The sequence below is a fragment of the Microtus pennsylvanicus genome, chromosome 6 (genome assembly GCF_037038515.1).
Source record: "Microtus pennsylvanicus isolate mMicPen1 chromosome 6, mMicPen1.hap1, whole genome shotgun sequence".
Lineage (NCBI taxonomy): Eukaryota > Metazoa > Chordata > Mammalia > Rodentia > Cricetidae > Microtus > Microtus pennsylvanicus.
In genome coordinates, this window is record NC_134584.1 from 120,581,403 (window position 1) to 120,590,855 (window position 9,453).

The 9,453-nt window shown below is 51.2% G+C and overlaps 1 protein-coding gene across 2 annotated transcripts; it reads right to left on the bottom strand.

The window, feature by feature from the left end:
* Nucleotides 1-2,352: 2,352 nt before the first annotated feature.
* Nucleotides 2,353-9,180, bottom strand: C6H16orf95 (chromosome 6 C16orf95 homolog). 2 transcript variants are annotated; one of them, XM_075977968.1, is made up of 6 exons: nucleotides 9,144-9,180; nucleotides 8,025-8,068; nucleotides 7,306-7,446; nucleotides 5,595-5,741; nucleotides 4,982-5,018; nucleotides 2,353-2,784 (listed from the first exon to the last, which is right to left on the bottom strand). In XM_075977968.1, the coding sequence occupies exons 1-6, from the start codon at nucleotides 9,178-9,180 to the stop codon at nucleotides 2,513-2,515; spliced, it is 678 nt and encodes a 225-aa protein (XP_075834083.1). In that variant the 3' UTR covers nucleotides 2,353-2,512. The 2 variants fall into 2 exon arrangements, with proteins under 2 accessions (XP_075834083.1, XP_075834082.1); XM_075977967.1 differs by having other exon boundaries at nucleotides 8,017-8,068; nucleotides 9,144-9,157.
* Between the last annotated feature and the right edge of the window lie 273 nt (nucleotides 9,181-9,453).

The window sequence follows — 9,453 nt, forward strand, 5'->3', positions numbered from 1 at the left end:
TCGGGAACGAGGCTGCTGCTCTCGCCAGTTGCCACCTGCCAAGGGGGAAGGCGGGTCCCTGCACACTCTCGAGTTGGTTGTGTGAGGCTGAGTGTGGAAGTCTTATCCTGTAGAAGGCTGGGACCCAGTGCTCTGAGGTCGAAGCAGACTGGTTTCCTGGCTGTGGAGGGTTTTGGCTAGAAGGGGACCTCTGGGTGAGGGGATGGAGAGACCTTCTTACGGGAGCCTTTGGAATGGCGCTGGAGAGACAGTGGGTAAAGTGCTTGCATGCAAGCATTAGGACCTGAGTTCGGATTCCCAGCATTTCCACAAAAAGAAATGGTGCAGTCGTACACACCAGGGAGCCCAGCCCTGGGGATGGAGACAGGCGATCCCAAGAGCCAAATCCTGAGCTCCTGGTTCAGCGAATGAATGATCTTCAAGGTGGTGACTTTTATTTACATCATGCAAATGATATCCCCATTCACCTTTTAGTTCATGGTTACCATGGTGTCACATGCCTAGAAATCCAGCACTTGGAAGGGGGGGGGGGCAGGAGAATCAGGGGTATGAGGCGAGCCTGGTCTATGTGAACCCTGTCTCAAAACAAGAAAAAAATCAAGATGCTGGAGAGGCACCGCAGTTAGAGCGCTATACAGTTACTGCACACATTTGTTTTAAAAATATAAATAAATATAAATGTTTCAATTCACATACAATTTTTAAAATATTTATTTAACTTTATGTGCATTTGGTATGAAGGTGTCAGATTCCCTGGAACTGCAGTTACAGACAGTTGTGAGCTGCCATGTGGTGGCAGGAATAGGAACCCGGGTCCTCTGGGAAAGCAACCAGTGCTCTCAGCCACTGAGCCACCTCTCCAGACCCTCACATACAATTTTATGGGTTTTTTTTTTTTTTTTTTTTGGTTTTTCGAGACAGGGTTTCTCTGTGGTTTTGGAGCCTGTCCTGGAACTAGCTCTTGTAGACCAGGCTGGTCTCGAACTCACAGAGATCCGCCTGCCTCTGCCTCCCGAGTGCTGGGATTAAAGGCGTGAGCCACCACCGCCCGGCTCACATACAATTTTAAATACTACTATTTGGCATTAAAAGGCGACACCCTGGATCAAGTCTTAAATAAAACCCTTTTAGGCCAGGTGTGTTGACCGTACACCTTTAATCTCAGCACTCAAGAGGCAAAGACAGGTGGATCTCTGTGAGATCAAGGCCTCCCTGGTCTACTGAGCGAGTAGAATCCCAGGAGAGTCAGGGATGTGGAGAGAGACTGTTTCAAAACAACCACCACCACAACAGCAACACACACACACACACACACACACACACACACACACACCTAAATAAAACCCTGTCGATCCTTGAGAGGAAAGAGATGTAGAAATGAGTCCCCTCCAGGGACACAGACAGAGGCCAGGTTTCTCCTTAGTAAAGTAGAACCACGGGTAGCTCTTTAAATATGGTTTGGGGACAGGAGGGATAGCTCAGTGGTTAAAAACACTGGCTTTTCTTCCAGAGGACATGGGTTCAAATTCCCATACCCACACAGATGGCTCACAATCGTCTGTAGCTGCAGTTCCAGGGATCTGATGCCCTCTCCTGGCCTCCACGTGCACCCGGGCACACACATGGTGCACAGACATGCATGCAGACATGCATACAGGCAAAGCACGGGATAGTTTCACAAATAACATTTATTGGCTGCATTCACAACAGACTTGTTTGGACATTCACACCAGGTCCCCTTCAGCTGTCAGTCACAGTGGTGGCTTCCAGTTCCAACTGGATCGTGGGTGCAGGTCTTATCAGTGTGGAAACGGCGAATGTCTCAGACCCTCCTGATCCGAGGGCTCCCCTTGAGGATCATGATCGTGACTGACATTCTTGCTGAGGATCTTGACAGTAGCTGAAGACTCCACCTCAATCCCAAAACCAATGGCTACAAAGCCAAGAAAAAGGCAAGTGCTGGGAACTGTCCCCAGGCTGAGGGCTCTGTCCTGAGCATGGGCTTGCCAGGAGCCTTCACAGCGGGGATTGTGGGGGCGTCCCCTCTACACTCAGGAACTGGGGAAGTGGACTGGGGTCAGCGCAGCAACTCTGATTCCCAGATGTGGGTCCCAATGAGCCTCTGACCTTAAGTGCCCACTCTCAGAAAGGGAGGAAACACCCAGTTTTGTAGAGCTGGGGGGAGGGGCTCCCTAGCTACTTCAAAGGCTCTGAGCTGGACTCCCTGCAATTGAGTGTCTGCCAGGCCACAGGGGCAGCCAGGTTCATGGGGCTCCACACATCCCAGCTGGACAGGGGGCTGGGCCAGCACCACTGCCCCCAAGCCAGCCTGTGAAGTCAAGGACACCCCTTGGAAGAGCCTTACAAGTGCTGTTGCCGTAGCATCCAAGGGCTCAATGCTCTTTCAGTAAAGGACGCAAGACAAGTCTGGGGCAGGATACTGGTGGCAGGGACTCTACATTCCAGAGGGAGTGAGGAGTCCAGACCCGCCCCTTCTCAACGCCCCAGCAGCTCACCGAATGGCCATGATGGCCCTCAGGACAGCCTGCAGCAGGGTCAGGAGATTGAAGCCCACGGGCAGGAGGAAGCCTAAGCCACCAGCAGGTGGATCATCCTCCTGAGGGTCTGGCAGCTCATCCTCCTGAGGGTCTGGCAGCTCATCCTCCTGAGGGTCTGACAGCTCATCTTGATAAAGGGCCTGGAGCTGCTGCCACTTGAGGAGGAGACGCCGGTCCCCACAGACCCGCCAACAGCCATACCAGCTGCTTGATTCCAGAGAGCACTCTAGGAGCAAGAGGAGCACTGTTGGGGACAGGGCAGGACACCTGCTGGGGTCCCCAGAAACCGAGGGCTGTGAGGCTGTGGGGAACTGGCCCCACCCAGCCTGTGCAGGTTATGTCAGGGTGGCGTCCCAACAGACAGTTCCTTCTTATTTGTTTGTTTGCTTGCTTTCAAGACAGGGTTTCTCTGTGTAACACTGGCTGTCCTAGAACTCACTCTGTAGACCAGACTGGCCTCCAGTTCCCTCTGCCTATTAATAGAAATATAAGCCTTAATTTTATCATAATTGTATCGATGCAAAAACACTCTTAATATGCAATATGATAAATACACTTTCATTCTGAAAAAAATCCCACCACGGTACAGAGCAGAAAGTCATGGAACCCTCTTTGTTGAGAAAAATGTAAGATAAAAATGTGTCTGAGGATGTCGTTTAGCATGCAAAAAGTGCACACACACACAAAAACTTCAAATGGAAACCCGTTGGATTTGAAACCAAATGATGAATCACACTGAGATGGAAGAAGGCACGGAAGTGTGGACAGGCTGTCGTCCTGATCCCGCCTCTGAAGTCTCCTATAGTGAACAGGTGAGAGGCTTAACAAACGTACTCTGTAGGTCACCTGAACTGAGGGACACAGTGAGGCACCTGCAATCCCTACCACAGGGGAGGCTGAGGAGGGAGGACGGCTTGAGCAGAGGAGTTCACACAGCTGGGGCAACACAGGAAGAGCTCATCTTGAAAACAAAACAATAAGTCACTTCAACTAGAAGGCACGATTGGAGGAGCTGGAGAAACAGCTCAGAGACTAGAGACGGTCCTTTCTTCCAGAGGACCAGGGTTCAGTTCCCAGCAGCCACATGATGGCTCACAAGCATCTGTAACTCCACTTCTAGAGAAACTGATGTCCTTTTCTGGCTTTCCATGGGCATTGCAGGGATGAAAACACTCATACACATAAAATAAAAGTAAATAAGTCCTAAAAAAATAAATAAAAGGTGAAGATATGACCAGAGTAAAACAACACTGGCTTTGATATCTATCAACCCTCCCTCTGCACCCTACAAGGGTTCCAGCTCTGAACATCTGTGAGGACATCCTTTTGCATGGCTTCCTAGGACCTGATTCTCCAGGAGCGATGTGTCCTGGGGCCAGTCCATTGGGTCAGTGTCATTGTGACTCAGAGTTCTGTCTCCCCATAGCAAGAGCTTCATGTCAAGGACAGCCCATACCGTCTATTCTACTGAGACAAGCTCAAGGCACCCCAAGATTTTGCTGTGACATTTCCCAACACTGGTGAGAGTGCTAAGTGCCTCAGACTGTCCCCAACAAATGCCATGCTTCAAACTTGATGCCTTCAAGCTGTGCCTGCAGGGCTGGGAGAATCTGCACTCCGGGGAACAGTGTTGCTTCTGGGGTTGGGAACGGGACGCTCTAACACATTTAAGAACAGGTTGGTAGGTGGCTATCCATTTCCCAAGCGCTTCTCGCCCTTTCCTTCCACAAGTTCCTGGCCCCTGTCTTTTCAGAACGGTGTCCCCAACCCAGGTCCTGAACACGGATTCCCTGTGCAGCGCTGGCACAGAGCCGAGTAGCACCTGACACCAGACCAAAGCCTGGACTTCAAAATCAAGTCCAGAATACAATTCAAAAAGCATAAGCAATGTGGGGAAGAGATTGTCTCTCCCAGAGATCTGAGCCGTGGCAGTGTGTCTGAGGGTCGCATCACCAACGTGTGAGTGTGCTGCCAAGTGTGTGTGTGCATACACTGAGCATGTGAATGTGAGCATACATTATCAACCATGAACATGGGAATGCATACATGCCAGGTCACATGCATGGGCATATGAACACACTGTGCAGCACACACACACTGTTATGATTGTATAATGCCTGCACACATGTGTGTATTATACAGGAGCTGTCACATCAGAAATACATATCAGTGCAAAAGTGATCATGTACACATGCTATGTACCACAAGTCACAGAAGTTCATAGCTTAAATAAAACCACTTTAGACGTCACCAGCCGCAGCTTGTCACTGCTAAGACCGGTGGTCTGCCTGTGTCGTTTGTAAAAAGGCAGCCAGCAGGCAGCTAGTGACACCTGGCAAGGGTTAGAGATGACTGTGTCACCTGTGTGGCCTTGCCCCGCCCCTTTCCAGGGCAGGATGAGGTAACACCTGGTGTGGAGTTACCTGGGGTGTCTTTGCCGTTCTCCAGCCTTTTCACCACCTAAGAGATAAGAAAGTGGGTCAGTATGCCATCAGGTGATCCACAGTGTGGGGGGAGTGGTCAGGACTTGAGACCTCAGGGCAAGGGGTATTGTAGTTCCCGGTTCAGGATTGAGTTCTTTATGCTGGGGATCACTTGCTGATCAGCGATGGGTGGGAAGGCAGGAGAAGAGGTGGGGGGGAGACTTCTAACTAGGAAGGCAGAATACTGGGAAGGTCCTCTAGGCCTAGAACTGCAGCTATGGGGTGCTCCAAAGGAAGGAAACCCGGAGCCATGATTCCTCCCAGTCACCTCCAAGGAGTCTAGACAGCTCCAGAGAGATGGGGTTGGGCACAGGGCATAATAGAAAGAAAGACGGAGGAGGAGACAGCAAAGAGGAAAAGATGCAGCGTTCTGTGTATCACGTGACCTCTCACTATGCTCAGAAAATGAGGCTTACACTTCCCAGCAGCCTCCACAAGACACGAACTTCTGTCCTCAGCTGCCCTCGCCATGGCCACTAGGGAGGAGGTGGCCCCTTGGATTCCTCCCCTGCCCACCTCTCATTCAGCCCTGTTTCACAAGCCCCCTTCTTACCTTCTTCTGTGACCTCAGCCCCTGGGGCACCCAATAGGGCATAACAGCCCTATCCCTGGGCATCGGAAGGCGGCCCCCAAAGCAGTGGCAGGGGCAACGACATGACCTTATGGCTCTGGGGATAGAACATCGCATCATCTTTGAGACCTGCCAGTGGACAGTAAGAAAGGTTCAAAAGGGTGAGGGGGGCGCCAGGTATGGTGGCACATGCCTTTAATTACAGCATTCAGAAAGCAGACCAGTCTTTGTGAGTTCAAGGCTAGCCTGATCTACATAGGGAACCCTTGTCTCTAAGAGAGTAGGATACAGCCCAGCTAGGAGAGGGCTTGCCTAGCATGCACAGGGACCTGGATTCCATCTCCAACGGCACCAGGCACAGAAACCAGCAAGATGGCTCAGCAGCAAGGGCACCTGCTGTCTGCCCTGTCCTCCTGTGTTCGATCCCTGGGACTCACAGTGGAGGAGGGAGCTGACTCCTGTAAGTTGTTCTCTGACTCCTACACATGCCCCGTGGCACGTGTGCACCCCATACACGCATACATACATACAACCCAATAAATAAATAAATGTGAAAAATATTCCAAATCACGCATGGTACTTGTGAGAGTTTGAATGGGAATGGCTATTACAGGCTCCTGTGTTTGAGTACTTGGTCTGTACTTGCTGGGACTGTTTGGGAAGAATTAGGAGCTGTGTGGTCTTTTCTATTCTTTTTTTAATTTATTTATTGGTATTTTATCCTTCTTGTTTTTTGGTTATTTTGTTTATGGTTTTGTTTTGTTTTGAGACAGGGTCTTAGCCGGGCGGTGGTGGCGCACGCCTTTAATCCCAGCACTTGGGAGGCAGAGGCAGGCGGATCTCTGTGAGTTCGAGACCAGCCTGGTCTACAAGAGCTAGTTCCAGGACAGGCTCCAAAACCACAGAGAAACCCTGTCTCGAAAAACCAAAAAAAAAAAAAAAAAAAAAAAAAAAAAAGAGACAGGGTCTTTCTATGTAGCCCTGGCTGACCTGAAACTCACTATGCAGACTAGGCTGGCCTCGACATCACATGCCAAAGAAATTCCTTGGCACCTTGTCCGTGGTAAATGAGCTGTCTAGAAGCCTGTGGCATGGACGAGAGGTAACTGCCCTTCTACCTCTCCACCCAAGTCCAGGAAACTCTTTCTGAGTTCCTTTGGCCCTGGAGGATGAGGGCATGGCCTGGTCCATGGTAGTCAGTGCTGTACCACTTAGTGAACTGCTCTCAGTGGGCATGGTGCCCACAGGAGAGAAGCAGGCACGAGGGAGATGAGAGGACACTTCAGACCTAATACACACAACACACGAATGAATTTCAAAAGAACTATGCAAGCCAAAAGCATGGTTTAGCAGGTAAGGGTGCACAGTCAAAAGTCTGACAGGAGTTTGATCCCTGAACCCTACATGGCTGAAGGAAAGAGCCAACCCCAAACATATCTTCCGATCTCCACAGGTGTACCATGGTGGCACATGTACACACACACACACAAAATGAAAAATAAACAAAAGAGGAGGAAGATGGGCAGGGACTGTTCATTCAGTGCAGAGTAATTACCTAGTTGGTTGAATCCCCAACTAAAACCACAACTGTGCCCCAGAAAGTTCAGCCATAGGACACCCATGGTTCTGATGGGCTCTGGACCTGGACATGTGCCCTGGCCCTAAGTGACAACCTACCACATCACTTAGTTACCTGCTTTCGTGGTCTCAGGGACAGAGGGACCCAGTACGGTAGCAGTGCATCAGCCCAGGGCACGGGCAAGTGGCCCCCAAACCTGGCATAGCATTGGCAACACATGTACTCCTGGAAGGTGGTGTGGAGACCGGGGTACACCTGAGCAGAACACACAGGACAGAATTAACCAGCTGGCACCTGAGCAAGACACAGGCCAGGACTAAGCATGAAAGGCATTTTGACAGGAGCGGAGGACAGCACCCAGGGGAAGGGACGGGTACTCAGGCCCACCTGTGGCTCAGGGTGAGACTGGCTACAAGTCTGCCAGCTTGGGTCTACAAGCTGGGTTTGGGAATCCTGGCCACTCACTGTTGCCTCACTGCAAGCAAGTCTGTCTATGGAAGATTCGAGCAACTAGAGCAGGAGAAAGTGACTAATCCCTGATTGACCTGCGGCTTTCTACATGGTGCTGACTGTGTGTTGGGGTCACCGCCCCCTCTATGGGGCAGATAAAGAAGCTGGTAACCAAGGCGAGTCACTGAAGGGGCTTCTGGCAATTTCCTGGGGTGCCTGGTCCCAGGTGGGATGAGAAGGGAGGAGGTGACACTACAGAGACATATGGGACCAAAGAGACCCAAACAAGCACATGCTTCTACAAGGGCCACACCCAGGACCCTCATCTCCCCCTTCACCCACAGGAGGGACAGGAAGCTGAGGACATGTCCTTACCGAGTGACCCGTGATGCACACCTCCTTTCCGAAGGTCTGAAATGAACCCTTCCTAGAAAAGAAAAACACACAGCTGAGAGTGTTCTGGGCTCTGCGCAAACTGTAGGCTGGGCACCGGTGACCCTGGGCACTAAGATCAGTGTGGAGAAGTCTTCCTTCTGAGCCCAGGAGGTGCTTCGTGGTGACAGAGGGCAGGCTCACTCACGGGATAACTTCCCCACTGGTATGGGACCCTGTGTTCCCAAACCAGTTTGCTTAAATACACCCCAGTTAAAGCCAGGCTTGGTTCTCAGAAGGAGGTATAGACAAAACCTCCCAGGATTCCACTGAGGTTTTGTTGGATATGCACAGGCTTGCTGCAATAAGAGGGAGAGCCGTCAAAACTGCTACAAAAACCCAGGAGACCTGGTGACTTTGCCTCAAGGAAGACAGGCCAAGATGTAGGGGCACAGAGAACAGAACAGAGGGGGACAGAGAATTGAGGGGGACAGAGCAAAACGAAGGGGGACAGAAGCAGACAGAGGGGGACACAGCAAAACAGAATTCTTGGAGTAACGGTTACATCCCCCCCAATCCCAGCCACACACTGCCAAGATGTTGGCCATGAGAATCTCTGGCACAGAGACATTGAATGCTGGGCAAAGCTGGTTTTTCACGGTGTGTGTCTCCTTGCTTCGTGTCAGAAAGCATACTGTCTGAGCATTTTTTTGTTTCAGTATAATCAACCATTACTGTCTGCTTTGTTTACTTGAGGCAGGATTTTGCTATATAATCCAGGCTCGCCTCAAGCCCACAGCAATCCTCCTGCTTCAGTCTCCTGAGTACTAAGATTACATGAGTGTTGGAGTGTGTTTCAGGCCACTGCACTCAATTTTCCTACTGATGACTGGAAACAAGACACAGGGCTGCCCTGCACAGCATCCAGCCTACCCAGCCTGGTCTCAGAGACTGGTCACTACAGCCTCATAACCCTGGAGACTAAATCTGGAACTTCTTTGATGAAGGAGGTACCCTAATAACAAGGAAAAACCCTTGTGGTCTGGGTGGTCATCTCGCCTGGGAAGGAAGCCAGCACAAGGGAAATGAGGGCTGAGGAGAAACCATGTAGGGCCACAGTCCTTGCACACCTGGATACAGCCATGCCTGAAGGCCTGCTCCTGACATTTCCAGGGATGGAAAGAGTAGGTCGCCTTTCCGTTTCCTTGCCACTGCGCTACCGCTGAACCGGGCGGCCCCGGGGCTCCAGGCACTCACAGGTGAGCTTCGAGGTCACCTGTGCAAGCTCTGGGCTGACCTGATCTGTCATGATGGGCTGTGCTAGGCATGCGCTATGCAGCAGTGTCGGACCAGAGCCAGGCTTGGTCCAGAGTCCTCGCAAGGGCTGGAGGGTTGCGGTGCTTCGCAACAGCTTCCCGCTGGACCCGCTGATTGGCCCTC